Below are 25575 nucleotides of genomic sequence, written 5' to 3' on the forward strand. Positions count from 1 at the left end.
GATATGGAAACCACCATCAAGAAAATACTGCTGGATGATGTGTTTTGGGAGAGAGTGGTTAGCAGCCTTAAACTACTCTCACCAGTAGCATCTGCAATTGCTCAGATTGAAGGAGATGACGCTGTCTTGTCAGATGTTCTCAGGCTTTTTACTGATTTAAAAGAACTCAGCATTGCCCTACCCACATCCCTGCTGCTCAAAGCAGAGGAGAAGGCAATTGTTCAATTCATTCATACAGACACGTCAAGAATTTTGTGTCAAGCCGATTCATGCTGCAGCATACATGCTGGACCCAAAGCATGTTGGGAGACCAATACTTTCTGGAGAACAGATCAACAGCGCTTACAGTGTGATTTCTACCCTCTCACACCATCTCAATCTGGATGTGGGCAAAGTTCTGGGAAGTCTGGCAAAGTTCTCTACCAAGCAAGGTCTTTGGAATGGGGATGGGAATCATGCAAGCATATCAGTGCACATACCTGGTGGAAGGGACTTAGGGCCTCAGATGCATAGTCACCTATTGCATCGGTGATACTCCAAATCCCACCTTCATCAGCGGCCTCAACGAAACTGGTCACTTTTTGGGAATACGCATACAAAGGTGCGCAACAGGCTGACTAACAAGAGAGTGGAGAAACTGGTGGCTATCCGGGCGAACCTACAACTTATTGAGCCAGATACAGAAGTGTCCACCACACAGCTAGACACTGACACAGAGGAGGAAATGGACACGTCAGAGCCAGAGTCAGAGAATCAGGAGGAGCAATGACGAGTAGAAGACTCAGAAGACTCATGAGTAGAAGACTCAAAAGGGACAAAATAAGGACAAATTACAGGCTAAATAAGCTGACGCTCTTTTTATTTTATTTTAGATGGGTCTTTTTTGTGGGGGTTCAATAAAGTTCAAAATTATAACCTAAATAAAGTTTTGAAAGCCTGTTTTTATTTGTATGGAACAGTATGTCTATTTTGACGACAAAGATAATATAAGGGTCAGAGACAAAAACCATCAGTGTGCAAAAAAACTCAAAATTCCCATAAATTCCCATGGAAAGTTTCCTCTTTTAAAAATTCCCAGAATTTTGCAACCCTACTCACAATACAATATTAGGTAGGAAAGTAAGCTGTGAAAAGGACATAAGGAGGCTGCAAAGGGATTTAGTAAGGTTCCATAAGTGGGCAAGGACATGGCAGATGGAATATGATGTGAAGTGTGAACTTATCCACTTTGGTGGGAAAAATGGAAAAGCAGAATATTTTTTTTAAATGGTGAGAGAGACTGTGAAATGTTGGTATTGAGGTACACAAATCACAGAAAGTTAACATGCAGGTACAGCAAACAATTAGGAAAGCAAATGGTAGGTTAGCCTTTATTACAAAGGGATCAGAGTAGAAGAGTAAATAAGTCTTACTACAATTTTTTGGGCCTTGGTGAAACCACACCCAGAGTACGGTGTACAGTTTTGCTCTCCTTACCCAAGGAAGGATACACTTGCAATGCAAGTTTACTAGATTGATTCCTGGGATGAGGGGATTGTCCTATGAGGAGAGATTGAGTAGACTGGGCCTATATTCTCTCAAGAGTTTAGGAAAATGAGAGGTGATCTCATTGAAACATAAAATTCTTAAGGGACTTAACAGGGTAGATGCAGGGAGGATGTTTGCCCTGTCTGGGGAGTCTAGAACCAGGGGTCACAGTCTCAAAATAAGGGGGTGGCCATTTAGGACTGAGATGAAAAATTTCTCCACTTAAAGGGTTATGAATCTTTGGAATTCTGTGCCCCAGAGAGCTGTGGATGCTCAGTCGTTGATTCAAGACAGAGATCGATAGATTTTTGGATACTAAGGGAATCAAGGGATATGGGGACAGTGGACTTGAGGTAGAAGATCAGCAATCATCTTATTGATTTGCAGAGCAGGCTCGAGGGGCCAAATGTCCTACTCCTTATGTTATATTCAGCCAGAAAATTCAGGTCATCTTTTGAAAACAGGTCTCAACAATATGTGAGGGTTGCTCCATTTTGCAGCCATAGACATATTTTGAATTCTCAGTTTAGTCAGTCAGTCAGTCACTCAAACATGGAATATCAGCAGAATGGGTTAAACTAATCATTCTAGAAGGCCACACTTCTTTTACTTGGAAACCAGATCCAAACATCTAAGTTACTCTTCAAATTCCTGTCTGAGGTTTTAATAGTCTTGACTATGTACATTATGTTGAGGCCACAACAAGGCACTTGTTAAATACCCTATGAAATTGTTAATTTGAAGGGAAGTACCTATATGGAGAAACTTAACTTTATGCATTTAGTATATACAGGAAACTTTGAGTTATCCGGAGGCGAACCGTCCAGCAGGCTGGAGCCACCGGCAAAAATCAGGAGCCGTTTTTTATTCCTTTCGTTTCTTTTCTTTGCTTTTTTTTGAACAGTCAAGCTGTGCAAGGTCTGTAGCTAAGCAACAGCTTCAGCTAGAGACGCTACAGAGACGCTTGCCGACTGTTTAGAGGCAGTTGCTAAGCAACAGGGTTTGTTGGTTCATACGGAGATGAAAATCTCCGTATGTTTCAACATTAGCTCTGGAGTGTACGGCAGTTTGGAGGGAACTGCAGCAGCTCGGTCCCGTCGGTGTCGGATAGCACAAAGTTTCCTGTAGAACATAACAGGCAAACAATCCTGCAATCCTATTTTTTATCCTTAATGTGTTAATATGACCTACTGTTCTTAAATGCTTCTATCATATTCCATTTCAGTCTTTGTGTTGTTTGCCAACTGGTTTTAATACATTCCCATTTAGCCCATTGGCTTGGACCTGATGCAGGAGCCTATTGTGAGACAGTGTCAAATGCCTTCCTGAAATTGAGGTAGAAAAGTCTCTCCCTTATTTACTAGGTCTATAATTAGAAAAGCATGACCTGCCACTCCTTAAATCATGGTATCAAATTAGATCATACCCCTTGAGATACACCCTTACATTATCCCTCATAATACTTTCAAATACAGTACCACCACTAGAAGTAAAGCTTTAAAAGGTCTATAATTTAATAGCTTATCCCTTGCCCCTTCTTGGAAGACAGAAGTCAGATTTGCTATTTTCCAGTCCTCTGCTTATTCATAAATAGAATTTACATAAAGCAATATAGGATAAATACTAACAGTCAAAACAACAACAAATGACATTTATATAGCGCTTTTAATGTAATAAATCATCCCAAAGCACTTCACAGGAGCATTATCATAAAACAAAATTTGACACCGAGCAATATAATGAGATGTTAGGGCAGAGGTTTTAAAGAGCATCTTAAAGGAGGAAAGAGAAGTAGAGAGGCGGAGAGGGAACTCCAGAGCTTAGGACTTAGGCAACTGAAGGCACGGCTGCCAATGGTGGAGCAATTAAAATCGTGAATGTTCAAGAAGCCAGAACTGGCAAAGCGCAGAGATCTCTGGGATTAGAGGGTTGGAGGAGATTACAGAGATAGGGAGGGGTGAGGCCATGGAGAGATTGGAGAACAAGGATGAGAATTTTAAAATTGAGGCGTTGCTTAACTGGCAGACAATGTAGGTTAGCGAGCACAGGGGAGATGGGTGAGCTGGACTTGGTGCAAATTAGGACACGGGCAGCAGAGTTTTGGATGGCCTCAAGTTTATGGAGGGTAGAACTAGGGAGGCCGGCAAGGAGTGCTTTGGAATAGTCAAGTCTAGAGGTAACAAAAGCACAGATGAGGGTTTCAGCAGCAGATAAGCGGATGCAAGGGCGGAGACAGGCGATGCTATGGAGGTGGAAATGGGCAGCCTTAGTGAGGGACGGATAGAAGGTAGGATTTTTTTTTAATTTTTTTTTTTTTTTTTTTTAATTCGTTTATGGGATCTGGGCGTCGCTGGCAACGCCAGCATTTATTGCCTATCCCTAGTTGCCCTCGAGAAGGTGGTGGTGAGCCGCCTTCTTGGACCACTGCAATCAGTGTGGTGAAGGTACTCCCACAGTGCTGTTAGTTAGGGAGTTCCAGGATTTTGACCCAGCGACGATGAAGGATCGGCGATATACTTCTAAGTCAAGATGGTGTGTGACTTGGAGGGGAACTTGGGGATGGTGGTGGTGTTTCCACACGCCTGCTGCCCTTGTCCTTCTAGGTGGAAGAGGTCACGGGTTTGGGAGGTGCTGCCAAAGAAGCCTTGGCGAGTTGCTGCAGTGCATCTTGTAGAAGGTACACACTGCAGCCACGGTACGCTGGTGGTGGAGGGAGTGAATGATTAAGGTGGTGGATGGGATGCCAATCCAATCAAGTGGGCTGCTTTGTCAAGCTTCTGGAGTGTTGTTGGAGCTGCACTCACAGGCAAGTGGAGAATATTCCATCACACTCCTGACTTGTGCCTTGTAGATGGTGGAAAGGCTTTAGGGAATCAGGAGGTGAGACACTCGCCACAGAATACCTAGCCTCTGACCTGCTCTTGTTGCCACAATATTTATATGGCTGGTCCAGTTAAGTTTCTGGTTAACGGTGACCCCCAAGATGTTGATAGTGGGGGATTCAGCGATGGTAATGCAGTTGAATGTCAAAGGGAGGTGGTTAGACTCTCGCTTGTTGGAGATAGTCATTGCCTGGCACTTCTGTGGCACGAATGTTACCTGCCACTTATCAGCCCAAGCGTCGTCCAGGTCTTGTTGCATGCAGACATGGACTGCTTCATTATCTGAGGAGTTGTGAATGGCGCTGAACACTGTGCAGTCATCAGCGAACATCCCCATTTCTAACCTTATGTTGGAGGGAAGATCATTGATGAAGCAGCTGAAGATGGTTGGGCCTAGGACACTGTCCTGAGGAACTCCTGCAGCAATGTCCTGGGGCTGTGATGATTGACCTTCAACAACCACAACCATCTTCCTTTGTGCTAAGTATGACTCCAGCCAGTGGATTGTTTTCCCCGATTCCCATTGACTTCAGTTTTACTAGGGCTCCTTGATGCCACACTCAGTCAAATGCTGCCTTGATGTCAAGGGCAGTCACTCTCATCTCTGGAATTCAGCTCCTTTGTCCATGTTTGGACCAAAGCTGTAATGAGGTCTTGGCGGAACTCAAACTGGGCATCAGTGAGCAGGTTATTCGTGAGTAAGTGCCGCTTGATAGCACTGTTGATGACACCTTCCATCACTTTGCTGATGATTGAGAGTAGACTGATGGGTGGTAATTGGCCGGGTTGGATCTGTCCTGCTTAATCTTTTTAACAAAAAAGTCCATGAGCTCCTTGCATTTATTGCTGGAGGCAAGAGAGGTGGCAGGGGAGGGTGGTGAAAAGAAGCCTGGTGTTATCTCTGCCTTCCTGGATGATCTTAGACTTTTAATAAATACAAATTAAAAGCCTGTAGACAATTCACAAATCTCATTTCTTTCTGGGAAGTACCTCAGCTCAAGTTCTGTAAGTCAAAATTAAGTACTTTCCAGAAAAAAATAAGCAATCTTGGTCCTCAGTAAAAACAAAATATATTTTTTGAGAGAAATTTGCACGTTAGTTTAGGGTGCTTAATTCGCCTTTGTGCTCTAAAACAAGGATCATACTTGGCAGTCTAACATTTATGTCCAGGATTCAACTTTGTTCTAAAAGCCCTTTCCTCTTAATTCATTCTGAGCAACCTGTTTGGGTGAGATTACAGGGCAAATGCACTATTTATAAAACAATCTAATATGGAGTCTGACAAATCCAATTGATGAGCAACTCATATGAATAGTTAACAAGTGTTCTTGTTGTACATTAACTTAAAACTTTGCAATCAGAGCATTAGCTTGTCAAAATATTTTGGCAGTAAACTGGACTCTCATTTCTTGAACAATCAAGTTGACTTTAAATGAAGGAGTGACCTCTATTTAGAGTGTGACATTTAAAGCAGCTAAGGCAAAAACAAAAGAAATCGTAGATAAAAAAATTAATCAATTTGTCACATTACTACCTCCCCATATTAGTTTCTTCCCAACTGCCGCTAACTTCACTCGAGAACCAAGACAGCGTTCTAATCTTGAGGGGAAAGTGCATCAGCCTTCCCATTTTACAAACCATGCTGATGTTGGATGACTAAGTTACACAGCTGCAGCATAATGCCCCATCACAACAAATATACATCAGCACGTGTCAAGGTTAACCAAACTGAACGGCTGTGGCCAGAACATGAGTGTTCGCTAAATAGCTTAGGCATTCTGTCAACTGTTAATGTGCCATTTCTCTGGACAACCACTTACGCCTTATAGACAGCCTGTGCCTTTTGCCTAACTCAGAAGAGTGCCCATGCCCCTGTTATCAGGTACAATCTGGCATGTTTAGCAGTGGACCTACATAAAAGGCATCTTTTAATCTTGCAAATGTGTTCTCCACATCAAGGGACCAGACCACCTGTTTCGGCTTTGCCTTTCAAGTCAAATTCATTAATGGCGAGACTGCGTTACCATAATAATAAACCTTTGATAATAGCTGTCTAACCCGAGAAATGCCTGAACGGGACTCTGTCTCTCGATTGCCTGGTGGAATCGATATCAAAATTATATAAATTAACTGCTCAGATTTAATGCCATTACAAGTCAGCGTGTAGGTACACACTCTACAGAAAACATGTTTCAGCCTATGAATTAGGTCTTTAAAAACTGAATGTATAGAAGTTGTCACAATATAAATTTAGATTCCAAGAATTCGTATAAAATGTTGTACGATGAACTCCAATATATCCTCTATACCAACAGGAAGCTACACATGATTACCATAAATTTGTGAATGATGCCAAACACACCCAACATTAAAGAACAGTTAAGTTCATTTCATACAGATATCTGGTACACAAGACTTGTACCTTAGCCTTTGCCAGGGATACATTCTCATGGTTGTTGCTCTTTATGAGGAAAAATCGTGCATCCCGAAGAACATACTTCAGCTTACTAGTTTGATCTGTAAAATGTAAATGTAAAATTACTTCAAATAACTGCAAATAGCACAAATGACAACTGTTTACAGGGTAAATTTTGCTCAATGATTTCTGTTCAGAGGCCTCATCAACTTTGTACCAGAGAAGTAAATAATGCGCTCACAAACATCCACCCATAAAAAGCACTTTTGAGAGGATTGTCTTGATCATTTAAAAAGAAAAGTCGAAGTGCAGTACCACTCGGATTTGAGTTTTAATCTGAAACAAGACATTTGTCAGCTGTAAAAGTCCAAAGCAAAATAAAATTGGACAATCTCATTGGAATTCCAAGGCAGCCGTGGTGAACAGTTCAGGACTGCCAATAATTGAATACAAGACGACCTAAATTAGGCCTATGGGTTACAGACAAAAAGCAGGGATGGGACGAAGCACGACTGCTCTTTCAAAGAGCCAGCATAGGCACGACGGACCGAATGGCCTCCTTCTGTGCTGTAAGAATCCTATCCTAGAATCATAGAACCTAAGTTTGGCAAACTCACTCAGAAAGGATGATTGTGAAGTTTCACTTCCCAATCTCTGCTGCAGTAGGAGGTAATGGCACAGAAACACTGGGACAACTGAGAAATCATATCCCTGCACATGGCTGCACTATGTATGACCCGAGAGTGCTTGATGCTGACAAAGAAAAGAAAGCTGTTCCACTCCCAACTCTCTTCAAAGTATTAAAATAGGCTGACTTACACAGCCAAGTTATGCAACTGTCATTGTTTGGTAATACAGGAAACTTTTGTTTAACCGGAGGTTAAATGTCCAGAAAGCTCTATCTACCGGCAAAATTCAGGAGCCGTTTCCTTAAGTTTTTTTACTTCTCGTTGCTTTTTTTCCCCTCCAGTCAGGCTCTGCAAGGTCTAGCTGAAGCTGTTGCTTAGCTACAGAGACGCTTTTAAGCTGCGGCCGACTGTTTTGAAGCTGTTGCTAAGCAACAGGGTTTGTTGATTCACACGGAGCTCAAAAGCTCCGTATGTTTTAACATTAGCGCTGGTTTGTACGGCAGTTTTGATGGTACGGCACCAGCTCGGTCCTGTCAGTGCCGGATACCAGAAAGATTCCTGTAAATGACTTCAACATAAAGACATACACCCTTGTAAATATTCTACAGACACCAACTGCATTTGAAAATTTTTTTAAAGCATGACTGGATCTTTAATTGGAGTTGCCATCCTTGCCACATTTCTGATGGGCAATGAAATAACACCTACCAAACCACCATTTGCTGTTGGTTGCATAGCAGGTATTGCCAAGAGGCAAGGTAAAGCAACTAAAGCATCCATCCTTGGAAATGAAGCAACAATAGCAGCTTCAACTGGGAGGTCAATCACATTAGAATCTGAACTTTTAAAAATAAAGTGTCTGAAATTGAAGCCAAACTGCACCAAGGGGAGTAATTTCTAATTTGCAGCAACAAACTTGGTGGTATAAACATGATTAAAGCTGCATATCTCATTGATTTTGATGGCATTAAAACTTGCCTCCATATAGTTGGTTCCACACCAAAAGTATCCAATATATAAGCTGTCAGTTCACTCACAAGCAGCCTTTCTGATCTCCAGTTTTTTTTACAACAGGTCAGACACATCAAATGGAGAACAGTTATAATCAGAACAAACATATGCCTTAATCCTTCAATGCACTTTTAAGTACAACTTTTTTTATATCTTGACATATACAATCATTTCATATAAACATACATCTAAATGATAATTTGCATGGAAGCTCTCTGTAAAGCTAGTAAAAACAAGGTCATACAAAAAAATCATACACAGTAAGCAACCATTTTCAGGAAGTGTATTAAATTATTGTTCGTCTGCAATTTTTCCTGTTCCCAGGCTTCTCCCACTCCTGATGCAGCCAATAAGTGTCCAAAAGCCGTCTGGGGTAACTCTTCGGTGTAGCAGCTGATTTCCATTGGTGAGACATTAAACTCTATTATTCCTGGGAAAATGCTGCATTAGATTTCAACAAAAATCTCAACTTAGATTTTACAAAAAACATTTTCACTGCCCACGTTGCTTGGTCAAACCCATAAGAATCTGGCCCTCAATTTCTAGTAGCAATCATGTGCAGAAAAAAAATATATAAAACCTTGTATGCAAGCCACACTTGGGCTAACTTATACAATTGTAATACCAACCAATATAAAAGTTGGGGGGGGGGGGGGGGGCATGACATTTACACTGCTGTAATCAATTCACAGGTTAAAATGATTACTTTTTCACAAAAAAACAAACAGGTGCCATGTACAGCACCATGAACTGAAAACAAGCCATCAACTCAACAGAAAACACTCAGGTGCTGGGTTATAGTGACAATGCAATTTGGAGACTGGCTCAACTTGGAAATGCTGAGAAAATAAAAATTGTGGATACAAGATGACCAGACAATCAGTTCAGGAAACAACTCCTATAGGAAACCATTAGCAAGATAATGGCAGAAAAAGATAGTCATTGGCAGCTGTACAGATTGGGAAGACTCTCAAAAAGGATTATCCCCATAATTCCAGGCCCTTGATGATGGACTTATCCTACGTATGTGGAAGATAAATGAGTTAAGAGGAACTTTGATCAATACCCTTTGCTTTATTTGACTCCTTAGGAAAAATTGCATTGGGAGTAGTAACTGTGATCTCATGTGAGGAAACTGAACAACCATCAATAGGAGGAGACATTAATCGTGGGTATTTGGGCAATCTTGGCAAGCCGCATACCCCAATTAAGGTAATTAAAATAAAATAATCCATTAGTCAATAAAAGTAGGACAAAAGCATTTGCCAAAATCAACTACAAAAATCACAATTGATTCTGATCCCCGCCAGCCTTTCAAGAATTGGTGCAAATAGTATTATTGATTAGAAGAGTAATTTTGATTACAACAGTCCACTGTTAGCAAGAGAAACAGAACAAGCAAGATTTTAAATATAAAAAGCCCATTTCAAATTTTTAACCTTTCTCTTGAGTAAGGGGTTTTACTCCAAGACTTTTAGTCTATAATCTATAAAGTTGCAATGCTACACAATTTCTAAATCCCCCTCTTCAAAAGCCCAACTCATTTGCTGTTAGGTACACAGTTGCTTGGGACCACAGGCTTATGACACATTAACAAACTGCTTAAAAATCATTATGCAATATGTATACCAGCAAGAACAGTGCGGCTCAGCACAAGCAGCTCATTTTGAATGCTAAATACTCCCCAGCAAAAGGAACAGAAAATGTGTAGATCATATAAAAATAAAAATAAATTTGTGGGGGAAATTATGCACACGTGGAACCACAACCCAATAATGTTTTCAGTTAAAATGTTTTAAACCAAAAAAAATTAACTTTTGGATTTTCACTGAAAATTAGTAACTTCCTTAATGTTGCATTTGAATGATTTATAATTTTGACAGAACAAGCCCATGCAAATTTAGCAATGTTCCCTTTTCATCATTATACTGTAAAATCTCCCAGCTTTCAGTTGGTTTATAAATTATGGAGCATTGCATCTTTAATAAGTTATAAAGACATACAATATTTATTTTAGAGCTCAGAGCATTGTCCAAAGATGTCAAGCATGACACTTAACCTAGCAGTTGCTTTTCAAGCTGCTCAACAGCACATTGAGGGTGTGCTGCCTTATGCTAACCTCCAAGCTAGTCGTTTCCATACCTTTACGAACTGCACGCACAGATGATGACAGCTTCTCATGTTTCTTCTCTGATCCTGCATTACAGTACACAAAACCCATTAGGCCCTTGCTGTTTAAGCTCCAAGCACAACAAGTTCCAAATGAAACACAAAACATACCTGCATATGAATCGGACGCTGAGCTTTCACTCCTATCAAACACAATTGGAGAAATGTCTCTAGATCGCTTTTTCTTCTCCTTTTTATCTGTCTCATCGTCTGAAGAAAATTTAATTTGTAACAATGCTATTTAATTATGCTCTAAGAATCAATGAGACTGTAGTATGGATGATGGGGGTTGAAAATTCCACTAAATTTGGTCTGGACCTGCTGAAAATTATAGATCAGTAGAAGAGGTATTACATAAACTGAACCATATTGTTGCAGTGCTCAGTATCTGCAACTAGGCACATACACAGCACACTAGCAGCTTTCAGTGTTTGAAAACGTACAGTTGAATCCAGATAACTACAGAGCTGATCTGAAACAAAATTATAAAACTGGAGCTAAGATTAGCCAATTTATAAATCTTTGTATCGCCCGTGAAATTTTGTGTTTCAAATTGAACTGGTCAATTAACAAAACAAACATTGTTGCTATCATTATATTGCTCCCACCGGTGGAGTACCAACACCATGCTAACAGTGATGCAGCGGAGTAACCATACACTGATATAGAATGGGATGAAGGTATAGCTCCATGTATGCACACGGAAAGGTTTGGTTACTCGCCTAATATTTTAGGTCCTTCTGACTAACTGCTGACAGAACAGTCGGCACTTCTCAAATGGGAAAAATTATATGGCGCCACCAAGGCCAACTTAAAAACCAAGATCTGGGAAAGGTAGTGTAAACTGGTCCTTCAACTCTAGCTTTGGGTTCAAATCTAGCCCAGAATGATGATTTGAAAGTCTCCTGGCTGTAAAGGATAGTTTGAACAGCCTCTATATCCAGTTCCCAGTGGGCATGTGCCTGCAACACAAAACTGTCTCCAATTTGACACTAATCAGAGGGCCACAAAATGGCAAATGTAGGAAATAGAAAAGTGGCAAACTCGTGCAGCAAGAGTGTCTGCTGAGGCTTTAGCTGAAGCACATTATATGGGCAGAGTAGAGGGAGCTTTACTCTGCATCTGACCACACTACACCTAACCTGGGAGTGACTAATACAAGTACTAGGTGATCAATATGGAAATCATTCCATTCCCGAATACCAACAACCCTTTGCCAAGTACAAAATTCAGGGGGGAAAAATTGGCTTTGCAGCACCACTGGTGTGAAGTAACAGGACACTGGACCAATATAAGACCACAATAGCAGATTCATACCTGTTTTTTAGCACTAGCACAACAGCCCTAAAAATGGGCCGTCAGTGAAATTTGGCAACAAAATAGCTGATTTTGAAATGTTTTATGTTCAAATAAAGATTTTGCTTTAATCAGGAATTCTACAATGGTAAATGGTTTGGTACATGAGCAGTCTATGCTTTGATCGGGTGCTCATTTATCTGAAGTCAACTGTACTGCTACAGTGCAGGTTGAGGATCTGAAGATTTTGGCACTATTAGGTCCTGGATTAGCAGTGCTCTACGTTTAGTCACCAAGCAGTCAGCATGGCTACCCAGTCAGAAACTTTAGCAGTTGTGTTAAAACAGAAAGCCAATACAGTTGCACCCGTTTATTTACAAATTGCTTAATTGCAAGTCCCATTTTAATTCTATGGTCCCGTTTTTTTCCTGCATACTTCCTATTGTGAAAAGTGTGTCACACAGAAATCTCACTTTAAATGAGAATTTTCACTGTTCAATCTGCTGGTCAATGTGCTTAAAAACAATTTACCAGTCACTGCCAATGTTTGTTAGTGTTGTATGGAAATCCAATTGCTTTTCAAGGTGGCCCAACAAAAAAAAGCGCGTGACTTGGCACTGTGCGCGCAGAAGGGGATATTTTGAACAGTAGGAAGGAACTGAAGATTCAAAAGCTAGTCGCACAGCATGGCATGCCTTAATCTCAGGCTTCTAGAACTTTGAAAAAAAAAAGCAGACATCTTAAAAGGACATGGGGGAAAAAAAAAAGAAAACTGGGAAAAAGTGTGCAAGATGGCCAGTGCTGTAAGCAATGTTCCCTCTGAGCTGCACGGCCACGCAGCAACCTGCAAGGTCCCACATAGGCTGCTCACCGTCTTTTCCATTGTAAGTACCGTGCAGGTGCAGAAATTTAAAGGAACCACGCATTAAAAGAAACAGGCCACACAGAACAAAGCGCAGCTTATAGGGAACTTTGGTTTTAAGTAGTACTGTTTGTGGTTTAATCACAAAAGTGCTCAAAATTCAGTTTGACAGCTGCCTGTTAAAAGCTAAACCTAATGAGCTTGCCAAAGAACTTGGAGTGAAAATGCTCAGGCAGTTTTGATTTTTGTTGCTACTCACTTTATAGGATTTCTTGTTTTATTGCAATCTGCAGTTGCAATTAAGCGGGTTCGTCTGTATAACATTTTAAACTTGACCAGTCCAGTCCCACTAGCCACATTGTCCACCATTTAACACTGTATTACTGACCAACCTCATGAGCAGCCATGACCACTACAATGGTAGCAACATAGAGCCCTGACCTGCACAGCCAAAAAACATTAAATAATTTTCAACCCCCTGAATCATTATACATTAGGTTGACATATTCCCACCCTCTCCCAAACAAAACACAAACAAAAAAGGGGGATATTTCTAGATATCTGTTATATTAGCTGACAATATTCTCATTCTGATTAAGCCAACTGCTTAAAACCCACAAAAGAAATCAGGCTTTTAAAAAAATTGGAAGTTAAGGTGATCACAATTGAATCATGTATGGAGATTTTAACTAAACGAATTACAAGGATTAGGATGCAGGTAGATACATTGACAGACTGCTGTACTGCATCTGTTTTTGTATCTGCTATAAAGGCATTTCTAGAAACAATCTACTCATTTCTCCCTCCCTAGTTTCCATACTGTAACTATCCGCAAGGTAGGAATTGGAGCATCTACACAAACATGTCACATGAAACACTAATCGCACTATTATAAAATATGATTCGAATGATTCCCTGTAGAATAGATTTCAGATGGACTCGATTCATGCACTGCAGTGGGTTCAAGGTAGCTTCTGGGTTTCTGGACTGACTGATTTTCTAATTTTTCAACTTGGGCAGCAAAACTGAAAAACACCAATCTTTCAGTAATAAAGGTACTCAAAATGAATATTTTTATTACTGCAACAATAATACCTCTAAATAAAACAAATCTAATTTTTAAATCTAAATAGTTTTTAGAAAATGCTTTTCTTGCCCACTTAACTAGCTTGGAGGATTTAAAGCCCAGCACGGTGAAGGTGCTGAATCATTTTATATCAAGTCATTAACCCCAAGGGGCCTCAACCGAGCACCAAGTTCATCTAAAAGTCAATTGATCTCTTTTGCAATTAGTTACCAAGCCAATAATCCTAACTACATGAACAGTCGTAGTCTTTTTCAAAAACATATACTGAAAACTTCCCCCGCTGCCGCCCCCACCCCCCCGACCCAATGTTTAACTTACCTTTTCTCTTCTGGTTTCCTGCTCCAACCGTGTTTTAGAGCAACTTCAAAAAGAAAATTACCATTTGATCAGCAAAAATCAATTCCAAAGGCCTGATTTTTAGCCAAACAAATGGCAAACATGTTCAGGGTAATGATTATGACACAGACAGCTGACTTCTTGCAGCATTTTTCAGCAAATAGAAAGGGACTGCTAATGGATGCGTATAGTCATTGACAACTTCTAGGTCAGTAAATTCATTAATGGGATGTTAAGCATCAATCTGCAATGGAGTCTATCACTAGGTCTATAACCATATAACTTTTAAGACAAAGTCTGTAATTGGATACCCACTTTTTGTCATCATAGGAATCAACATATACCAGTGCAATTTGTAAGCAAGTAGCTAGGGAAGTGATTTATACACTGGATTTTATACTAAATTAAATGGCAAACTGCATTTTTTCACCTTAGCACTATTACTTGATTCAATTTGAAAACATGCTTGCATTAATTTAATTATAAAAGTATCTAGTGTAGGGCGCGTGTCAAAACTGTTATACATGCTTTCAAAATTGAAATGTACCTGATGCATCGGAACCAGAACCAGATCTGGTGGCAGATTCTCCGTCAGAAAATGAGACAGACTCCGAGTCAGAGTCACTGGCTTCACTACGTGTGTCATAATCCTGTTCATGGCCTTCCTCCTTGCTTTCTCTAGGCTCCCGTTCTCTGAAATCACCTTGTTCAGGCATATTCCGTTCATATTCTTCCTCCTCTATTTCTTCCTCCTCCCCCTCCTTCTCTTCCTCAGCATCATCCTCATCAGGCTTCATCTCATCTACTGCGTCATCTTGATTTTCTTGGTCTTCAGATGAGGTATTGCCATCAGTCTCAACCTCTGCTCCAGACTGATAATCTGAATGAACCTCTTCTTTAGAGGAATGGCTTGATCTATGCACTTTTACACTCTCGTCGACATTCCTTATAGTCTTCTGCATTAAAAATATAAGTTCGGTAAAATAGGTATTTTCAAATTAAATAACATCAGAGCACTATCAACCAAGACAGGTTATGTACACAAAAATGTTCGCCAGCATTATATCCCTTTCTGCTGTTCTGTTTTAGCAATCTTTGTTTCTCTGGTTCCGTCTACACCTCCATCTGCAACCGGAATGATCTCCAGGCCTTCCGCAACTTCAAGCAGATCTCTCCAATTATAGACCTCTTCCATGAAGCTCTCTATTTTTCAGATGTGCTAGGGCAACAAAAGCAAGTGTCTCATTGCAATGTATCCATTCAGGATCATTAGTTGCAATGGGCTACCTATGTTTATCGATTTTTACTTTTAAAAACTGTACACACTTACTCACTGTTGAAACACTTCTTAGAGATAGGACTTGACTGTCATTGTATTTACCCCATGACAACCATTCCTTGAAGTCTGAAAAAATGTAAACAATCTTGCTCCTGTCTAACTGTTATATGCCAGAACTAGTGGCTTCGAACAGCAGGAAAATGTCAATGCTCTTAGTTGGAGGTGGATGCACAGCATGGAGGGTCTTTCATTCCAGAAAACACGGTAGATGCAAACATCAACTATTTTAGAAACTCTACTCAGCTTTGCCTTACCATGCTGTAAGTTTCCGACTCATCCAGAGTTGCTGCTTTAGTTTTTCTGTCAGATTCTCTTCTTCTACTCCCCGCTTTGTCCGTTCGATCTTTCTGCGACTCTCTGGAACTCCCACCCTGTGTATGGTTCTTTCTGTCGCTGCTTGCAGTTTTGTTTCGTTCATATCGCTGGTATTCATCCTTCTTAAAGGTTGATACATGTCTATTTTTTGAAATGGAAGCCTTTATGTTGTCTCCTGCAGATGGGCAGGAAGATCTTTTGCTACCTTGCCGCACCAAATGGCTTGAAGATTTCTGTCTTTTCCCATCACCACTGTCAGCCCTCTCCTTTTCATTTTTTCTTTTTGATGCTGTTTAATAAAGAAGGTTAACATCCTTTATGTCTCAAAAAAAATTAAGTTATATACACAATCAAAATCACAAGTGAAAAAAGCAAACGGCTTAAAGGTATTGCACAAGTGAAAATATAATGGTTCCGTTGTAAGGAGAGACTAGCTGTAATGTCTATAATTAAATAATACATGTGCTTTCATGGTTTTATACGCAATAAAGATACCCTCTCTTCAAAAAAGGTACTGGCTAAAGTTGTGGAGAGCCTGTTGAAATTGCCTTTTGTCACTGGTAGTTTCACAAGTTAAAACACAGTAAATACATGCTGTAAAACATCCATTATATCTACTGTACATTCATCAAAAGCAGACTATTCTTGATAAATAACATGCTGACCATTCAAATAAAGAAATTGTGACTGGGCTGTACTTTGTCTTTAGCGTAGAAACAGCTAAGACTGAGGTAATGAGGCAACACACATGCTAAGCAACCCAAAACAAAGTGTGAGACACAGTAACCCTTAAACTGGTGTTTCATTTAAAGATCTCTTTAAAAACTAGGCATTTACTTTTGTTTATTGTTTATTAAAGTTCGTAGCTCACAAATTAATGTTGAAATGAGCCCGCAGATCATATATCTTTTTCTTAAAAACAATCGTAATCCACAATAAAAAAAAGCCTATTACAGGTCATAGACTGAACCATCTCAGCCTTGGGCGTATTTCCAAGTACCAAACCAAGAAATGTTATTGCATCCACAACACTAGCAAACCAATTGCACCCAGTCATGATGACTGAAAGGGCTCTTGGGAGTGGCATTGTGGAACTGTAAAACACCAGTATATGCACCAAAAAAAGCTGCATTACGTCAAACTTACCTTTCTTCTCACTAATGTCTTGTTCACTTTCGGGGTTATAAAGCTCATCATCTTGATCAGGAGCTTCCGTCAAGATATCATCCAAAACATTGACTTCACCATCTGAAAGACAAGAAATTCCAACTGTTTTCTCACACTTTTGCTTTGTTGCAAGCCTGCTTGCAATGAATTACAAAGGGTTGGATGTTGCAATTTTATAAACACAAATTTTAGACAATTTCAATGCAATTTTTTGTAAGAATAAACTAGATATATGTTTAGTTGTATTGCCTTGTCTAATCCCAGTCTATTGCTCGTTCCCTGTACCCTTTAATGTTACTGTTTCGCGAGCAACTATTTCCTGTTTGAAAGTATTTACGGACAGCAGCAATTGAGGCAGATAATTTCACATTCTTACTACTCGCTGTATAAAGACTTTTTTTAAAACCTCAACTTTTTTGCAATTATCTTCAATGTGTGCCCCATTGTTACCATCTCATCATTCAATGGAAACTCTCTACCACTATTTACCTTGTCATAATTCTTCATAATCTTGAAGCCCTCAAACATTCATAGCTCAGTGGAAAATACCCCAACTTCTCAAGTCTCTTCTTGTAACTATAACCCCTAGAACTGTACACAGTACTAATTAAAGCTCCCCCCCCACGCCTCTGTACACTTCTACTGACAAGGCCCCATGCAAATATAAAGTAGAGTCCCGCAAGGCTCCATGTTGGGAGCCTTGTGTTTACCATCTTCCCAATTATTTGGATTGGGGGCCGAACACCAAATCAATAGGTTGAAAGCCTATTTAGATAAGTTAGGGGACTGGGCCTATGTATGGCAGATGTAGTGATGTAGTTGAGTCTCAGAAATCAACTAGTTGGACTGGTTACTTGAGATGGATAGAGATGGCAGAACCAGGAGCATGTGAATGAAATACACAGGCAAAGAGTTAGATTGGATGCTATCAAGTGTTTATTTTTCACAAAGACTCAACGCCCTCTAGTTCAAGTATGGGGTGAGTATGGATTCCAGCAATCTTTAATAACAAAGCTGGACAAGTTCCTTAGTATCTCCTGGAGTTCGCATATTTTTTTTGCCTCTCCCAGGAGAATATGCAACTAAGTAGGCAGATCAATGATGTACTTGGCTACTTTGTGGCTAGATAAGGCGGGTTTGATGGACCAGATGTAATTTCCCATCCTCTTTCATATTTCTGTAGCTGTGGATATCATCAATGACAAGGGACATCGGTACTACTGTAGCACACAGCAGAGGGGCGCTATTAAAACTATAGCCATAGACACCTTTCTCTTGCAGTGTTAAACTTGGAGAAACCAACAACTGGTATCAACCTCTGCAAGAAAAGCACAGCAAGTTATGGGTGGAAACAGATTTATTAACTTTCATAAGGATATATATACTCGAAATGGAAAAACTTGCAGGGTTATGGGGAGAGGAGTGGGACTATTTGGATAGTTCTTTCAAAGGGCCAGCACAGACACAATTGGTAGAATGGCTTCCTTCTGTGCTGAGAGATTCTAAATAAGCTGTTCCACAAGTAGCATCTGAGCTAGAACTTTTTTCTGCTGACAAACCATGGGCTGTGTTATAGTTCTATAAAACCTCAGTTTTATAAATGGAAGAAGTCCAGTGTCTGAACACAGACCAAGTAAAAGGATAAATTTCAGTCACTGTGAATCATTGTAAAATCGCTGCACCAGCAAGGGCTGAAATGCATTTAACAAATACAGTACTTAATTCCCAGATATCATCAGCAGTACCCAAGACTAGAATCTTAACAGATCAGGTCACTGCCATTGAGTTGAAACTGATTTTTGTTTTAATTTTCTAACCTCAAAACCACTGCTGGATTTCCTGCTAGATCATAACCCAATTTTTTTTTTAATGTACACTGGGAATGGAAGAAACAGAGTACAGTATTAGTGTAGAATTGCCTTTTCAAAAATGCACAAGTTATTGCTGAGAAGCATTGCACTTTACATAAAAATGTATTCCAGGTGCTGTGTTAGCAGTCAATTTCCCAGCTCATCTAATACTTGCCCTAAAATAAACTTCTCAACCAACACTTGCGTGTGTTTTCTCATCTGCCAGCTTTATGTACACTGCATCAGCATTAACAAGAACCAAATTAAGGCTAATCTTCAGTACATTACATGATACCAATACAGTAGTTGTCCTCCAACTCTCAGTTAATGGTAGAAAAACCCACCTGATAATCCGTCCACACTCAGCGGTGATCTTGTCTCAGTGATTCATGCAAGCTATAAAGTCAAATCTGCTCACACTTCAAACGCAGTATACTAGGCCCACTGTCACATTGTACCATAAAATACTATCTACAGCAAGAGGCAGTTTTTGAAAGAAACTGAACATCAAGCGACATCACTGGTGCTGATTTGTTCAACTGGGGTTAGTGTGAGATGCTACAATTGGCTTTTACCTCCTTGAGGAGAGAGTGGGGAAAATGCAGTCAGGGCACTGACTTTTCGTAGCTTTGATATCCACCAGCCAATCCACCAACAGATTGTTTAGACCAGGGGTGTCAAACATACAGCCATTTCTGTCCGATGGAGTGCTGTGCTTAGGAGTGGATGTGACTCTCCCAGGCTCTGCTTCTAACAACTCGGGAAACTGCGCCTTTTAAATTTTGTGGTATAGCAGTGGCACTCCCTTCCCACTCAGGGCTAACCAGAAACAGGACCAACTGATGAAGGGGTCACAATCTAAGGATAAGGGGTAAGCCATTTAGGACAAAGATGAGGAGGAATTTCTTCACCCAGAGAGTGGTGAACCTGTGGAATTCTCTACCACAGAAGACAGTTGAGGACAATTCATTAAATATATTCAAGAAGGAGTTAGATATATTTCTTAAGGCTAAAGGGATCAAGGGATATGGGGAGAAAGCAGGGACAGGGTACTGAATTTGGATGATCAGCCATGATCGCATTGAATGGCAGAGCAGGCTCGAGGGGCTGAATGGCCTACTCCTGCTCCTATCTTCTATGTTTCTATGAAGAGAAAAGAGACACGAGTGAGGAGAGGCTCAGACTTGGGCAGGAGGAATGTGAACAGACTAGGATACAGGATATTAGGAATCTGCGTCGGGAGATTGAGACATGGTTGGGGCAGGATATTGGGACTCGGGGTGGAGGGCAGGTGATTGGCACAGAGGTGAGTGTGTAGGAGAATGGGACTCAGGTAGTAGGGGAGAGATTGACAGGGGACTGGAGAATAGGGGCTCATAACAGTCTGGGGCAGGGGGATTGGGAGGGAGGATGTGTGGGGTGCAGCATTGCCTGGAGAGCTAGGAGTAGCAGCAACAGAGTGGGAACAGCACCAGTAAAGTGGCGAGTGAAATCTGGGGCCTGTGCTGTGCTGTTGTTGGGTAATTAGTGAAAGATTATTCCCACTGGTGGGCAAATGGGGATACAAAGGGACGGAGATAATTGCATGTCCTGATTTTAACCGCAAACTCCAACCACCGCCGTTCACAGGCTGGGAGAGGAGGTGAGTAGTGCACAATACTGTCCCAAGGCAACAAACCCCACAACCATTTTTAAAATATCAAGAATTCTAACTCTTGGAAAGAGATACGAACCAAGTAACACTCTTCCTTTTATTGGAGATAATGCATTGCTGGCAGATTTCTTATGCTCAACAGACTAACCAGTGATTAAACTTCAGCAGTACCCTGGACTAGTGCAAACCAGAGCCTAAATTCTCCCTGTTTAGGTAAAGGGCCAGGTTCCAATTCTCTACTGGGCAAACAGAACCTGAAGGGGGTTGGATTGCTCAGTAATTCACTGGCACAGGGGATAGCGCTGTTCACAATCTCAGGACATCCCAAAGCACTTTACAACCAATGAAGTACTTTTGAAGTAGAGTCACTGTTAGGAAACATCACAGTGAATTTTCACACAGCAATTTTATAATGACTAGATAATCAGATTTAGGCATTAGTTGAATGATATTAGCCACGGATAACTCCCCTACTCTTCTTCGAAATAGTGCCAAGGGATCTTTTACGTCCACCTGAGAGCAGACGAGGTCTGTTTAATGTCTCATCCAAAAGATGGCACCTCTGACAGTGCAGCACACCCTCAGCATTACACTGGAGTGTCAGCCTAGATTTTTGAGCTCAAGTCTCTAGACTGGGAGTTGAACCCACAACCTTCTGAATCAGAGGTGAGAATGCTACACCCAGAGCCACTCCTTCATAGAAACATAGAAGATAGGAGCAGGAGTAGGCCATTCGGCCCCTCGAGCCTGCTCCGCCATTTAATGAGATCATGGCTGATCATCCAAATTCAGTACCGATTCAGATCGTACATTCGCTGGAATACACACACACACTGGCAGGCAGCCTAGTCCCCGGGGATCGGGAGGGCGAAGGAGGGGCTGCACACTCTGCTGCTCTCCCCACCGGGGCAAAAGAGGCCTTGGCGATCGGCTCCGACATAAATAACATGGCGGCGGCGGCGTCGTCGTTGAGGCCTGCACCCCCTGGAGCTGTTCAAGTGTGATGGCGACTCGGCCACGACACCGTTAGGGAGTGGAAGCGGTGGGCCGCAGACGGAGCCACGGGCATACTGATATAATTCAATTCCCACCACCTTTCCCTCCCTCCCCGAGGCCCGGATCCGGGCGGCGGCGGCGGCACCATCTCGTTTCATTGAAACAAAAGAAGCCGAGGCCCTTCTCCTCTTCCGGTCTCAACCACAGAACGAGGGGAGAGCGATGGCGGTACGCTTATTTACCTTTGTCATCCCGACTCTCTGCCGCCATGGGTGATGCCGGTCAGTCCCCAGGACTGTGCCGCTGCCGCCTCTGCTACCGCAGACCGACCGTCCGCTGCTCGCAAAATGGCGCCGCCAAACCAGGCCGCCGTGATCCCACAGGCCTCCGCGCCCATCCGCGTCACAATGCGCGCCGCCGCGGCGTCACAATCAGCGTCTTCGGCCTCCCCCCAGCCCTGGGGTTACAAGTTACCCAGAGCAGTTATCTTTGTAGAGCTATCAGTGGGGGCAATTGCTGAGTGAATCTTGGACTTGATCAGAAAGATTGTGCAGCTGATTTAATCCGTCATAACCTAACTCTGACAGCACAATTAAAAAAATAAACTGAAAATCTGCAGTGATACATTGCTGCAATATAACAGCATTTCTGACAAAAAGGTCCACACCTGATGCATTGGCCTGTCCTTCCTGATGGTTTTGCTGTGTAATAATTGTTATGTCTTCTAGCGCTCGTAGTGCTTTGTAAAGATGCCTCTGGACTCGGTAGTTTGTAATTATAAACTATTTTATTTGAGTTGTAATGGCTGCCTGCCGCATGGTGCGGGGTGATATTTTCCCAGAGCCTGTGCAGCGCCTGCGCACTACTTTCCCAGCATCGTAGTGCTGCTACACTTGATTTGAGTATTAGTACACTTGTACAATGTAGTCCCAACATAACTATGTAACATCCCTCTTTCCCAACAAAACTAATTACATCAGTTTTCTATTTTACAATGTTTCCAGTTGAATAACGTTAACAAAAATACAGAACGTGAGCTTTCTTTGCTCAATTTATATACAGATATTTGACCATGCTGTTTTACTGTTCTGTGCGAATTATAATTGTCTTTATAATTATTCGCGATACCGCTCAGGTGGTTGTATGTTACTCCTCCATCTTGTGGACTTTCTGCGGTGTTTTGGTGTGTTCTTTTCTTGTTGCCGGTGCTGTCGTGTTTGGCTCTGGAGAGTGCATGTTTGCAGTTGTTGTATTTGAGGTGTTTGTATCTGGCGTTATATTGTTTTCCGTGTCTGGTACCGTAACTGCTGTTAATGTTGTCCGCTGTTTGACAGCTTCAGGTGAGGGTCTGATATGGATCCTGTTTCGCCTGTATTGGTTTCCAGGTTCTGTCTCTACCAAGTAAGATCTTGGAGTATCAGCTTTTCCAATAACCTTGGCTGGACTCCATGTTCTCAACAACGGATCTTGTATATGCACTGATTGCCCATTTAGCAGCTCCGGTAGTGGTTTTGCATGCTTGTTATAGTGTGTGCTCCCCGTAGCTTGTGTTTCCATCAGCTTCTGCCGAACGTCCTCTTGGTCCTGGGGAGGATATATCTTTGCTGGTAGAGTTGTTTTGTATTTTCTACCGTTTAGTAGTTCTACTGGTGATTTCGAGTCTGCTCTCAAAGGTGTCGATCTGATTGCCAAAAGGGCGAGGTCTTGGTCTTCTCCCATCTCCTTGCTTTTAATGAGAGCTCTTTTGACTGTTTGGATCTGTCTTTCAATAAATCCGTGTCCCCTTGGTTAATGTGGGGATGAGGTAATTATTTTAAATCCGTATTTTCCAGCCAGTGCTCTGAATTCGCTGGAGGTGAATTGTGTCCCATTGTCGCAGATGACCTCTGGGATGCCCTGTTCTGCGAATAAGTTTTTCGCAATTTTTGTGATTGTTGTGGCTCTCATGTTGTTTATCTTTCTGACAAAAGGAAATTTTGAGTAGTAGTCTGCTACTATGATGTACCACTCCTGGTTGCACAGGAACAGATCTGTTCCGACCGTGTGCCATGGTCTCGGGGGTACTTCCATTTGAATCATCTCCTCCTTCTGCTGTGTGTTTTGGTATTTCTGGCATATGCAGCATGTGGAGACCATTTGTTCTATGCTTTTGTACATGCCTATCCAGTACACAGCTGATCTGGCTCTTAGTTTACATTTCTCCATCCCCATATGGCCTTGGTGTATTAAGCGGAGAAGTTCCGTTTGCATCGTTTTTGGTATTATGATTCTTGAGCCAGCAAGGAGAACACCGTCCTCCACCGAGATGTCGTCTCTGATCGTCCAGTACTGTCGGATTTGGTTTTGGACCTGCTGGATCTTCTCCGGCCATCCCTGTATTACCTGTTGCATGAGTAGTAGCAACTCCTCTTCTTTACCAGTCTCCTCTTGAATTTGGCTAAGCTTTGTGGAAGTAACATTTACGAGGTGGTGTATTTTTACTGTCAGGCCCTTCATCTCGTGTTTTTCATGTGGTGACAATCGAGACAATGCATCTGCCAGTGCCATTTCTTTTCCTGGCCGGTATTTTAATTCGAAGTCGTAACTTTGGAGTCTTAACAGTAACCTTTGCAGTCTTGCTGGGGCCTTGCTTAGGTTTTTCTTGTAAATTTGTTCGAGTGGACGATGGTCACTCTCTACCTCGAATTTTCTTCCGTATAAGTAGGTGTGGAACTTTTCGCATCCATTTACTACTGCCAATAGCTCTCTTTCGATGTTTGCATATCTTGTCTCTGCTGATGTCAATGCCTTCGATGCGAAAGCTATTGGTTTTCCTTCCTGCACGAGGGCTGCCCCTAGCCCCCTGGTAGAGGCATCTACCTGTAGGGTGACAGGTTTTTTTCTATCGTTATAAGACAGGCTGGTTTCTTTACATAATAATTCCTTTAGGTGTTTGAAGTTCCTCTCATGGTATTCTGACCATTGGTATTCGGTGTCTTCTTTTAGTAATTCTCTTAGGTTCGCTGTGTAGTCTGACATGTTCGGGATGAAAGAGCTCATATACTGGACCAAGCTGAGGTAGCTTCTCAGCTCCTTCTTGTCGTTTGGAGGTTTCATCTCTGCTATCGCCTCGACCTTTTCGGGATTAGGCTTGACACCCTCCGGTGTGTAGATCATGCCAAAAAATTTGCATTTCGTACTTTTAACGATGCACTTCTCGGCGTTCAGCTTGATGCCAGCCGTTCTGGTGCGCTCCATGGCCTCGTGCAAGTGCACGTCGTGGTCTCTTTCATTTGTTCCGTAAACTTGGATGTCATCAGCGATTCCAATGGCTCCTTCACAGCCTTTGTATGTTTCATCAATCTTTTGTTGGAAGATGTCTTGGCTGACTTTCAACCCGAATGGCAGCCGCAGGAATTTATAACGCCCCAATGGTGTATTAAAAGTCGTCAGGTTAGTTGATTCTTCGTCCAGTTTTACGTTCCAGTAGCCGTTTCTGGCATCCAGTTTGGAGAAAACTTTGGCTCCTGCCAGTGCTGGTGTGATTTCTTCTAATGTTGGTGTGGGGTAGTGGTCCCGCTTTATTGCCTGGTTTAAGTCTTTGGGGTCCAGACAGATTCTGAGCCGCCCGTTCGGCTTTTCCCGTACCACAATCGAGTTTACCCAGTCTGTGGGTTCAGTGACCTTTGCGATTATTTCTTTCTCTTCCATTTCTTTTAGTTCGGTGTATAATTTTTCTTTTAGCTCGATGGGTATTTTTCTTGGAGCGTGGATGACGGGTTTTACCTCTGGATCTATTGTTATATGGTACTTGAACTCCCCGAAGCATCCTACAGTGTCATCAAAACACTCTGGATACATGTCCATCAAATGTTTCGTGTCCATGATTTGTGGACGATTTTCCAGTGGGGTGTTGCTGTCGACTTTCAGTGATGTTTTTGTTAGTTCGTGGTTTACCGAGATTAACCCCAGCTTCTCGCAGCTGTTTAGTCCCAGGATCGCCGGTCCCTCGGAGTCGGTTACATAGAACATGCAGTTGATGTTTCTGCTTTTGTGTGTT

General features: G+C 41.7%; 1 protein-coding gene across 3 annotated transcripts in view; it reads right to left on the reverse strand.

Moving 5' to 3' along the window:
- Window positions 1–21968, reverse strand: part of ythdc1 (YTH N6-methyladenosine RNA binding protein C1) — a 44950-nt gene extending 22982 nt beyond the window's left edge. The window contains exons 1-7 of one of the 3 annotated variants that reach the window (XM_085990878.1): window positions 21779–21968; window positions 17016–17117; window positions 15809–16158; window positions 14763–15171; window positions 10746–10844; window positions 10608–10661; window positions 6832–6926 (exon numbers count right to left, since the gene is read on the reverse strand). In XM_085990878.1, coding sequence (XP_085847004.1) covers window positions 6832–6926; window positions 10608–10661; window positions 10746–10844; window positions 14763–15171; window positions 15809–16158; window positions 17016–17117; window positions 21779–21806 — 1137 coding nt within the window. In that variant the 5' untranslated portion in view covers window positions 21807–21968. The remainder of the gene's footprint in view (window positions 1–6831; window positions 6927–10607; window positions 10662–10745; window positions 10845–14762; window positions 15172–15808; window positions 16159–17015; window positions 17118–21778) is intronic. The other 2 variants (XM_085990886.1, XM_085990889.1) reach the window with 2 other exon arrangements.
- Between the last annotated feature and the right edge of the window lie 3607 nt (window positions 21969–25575).

The sequence above is a fragment of the Somniosus microcephalus genome, chromosome 1 (genome assembly GCF_052327205.1).
Source record: "Somniosus microcephalus isolate GS21.2 chromosome 1, FLI_Smic_1.0, whole genome shotgun sequence".
Classification (NCBI taxonomy): domain Eukaryota; kingdom Metazoa; phylum Chordata; class Chondrichthyes; order Squaliformes; family Somniosidae; genus Somniosus; species Somniosus microcephalus.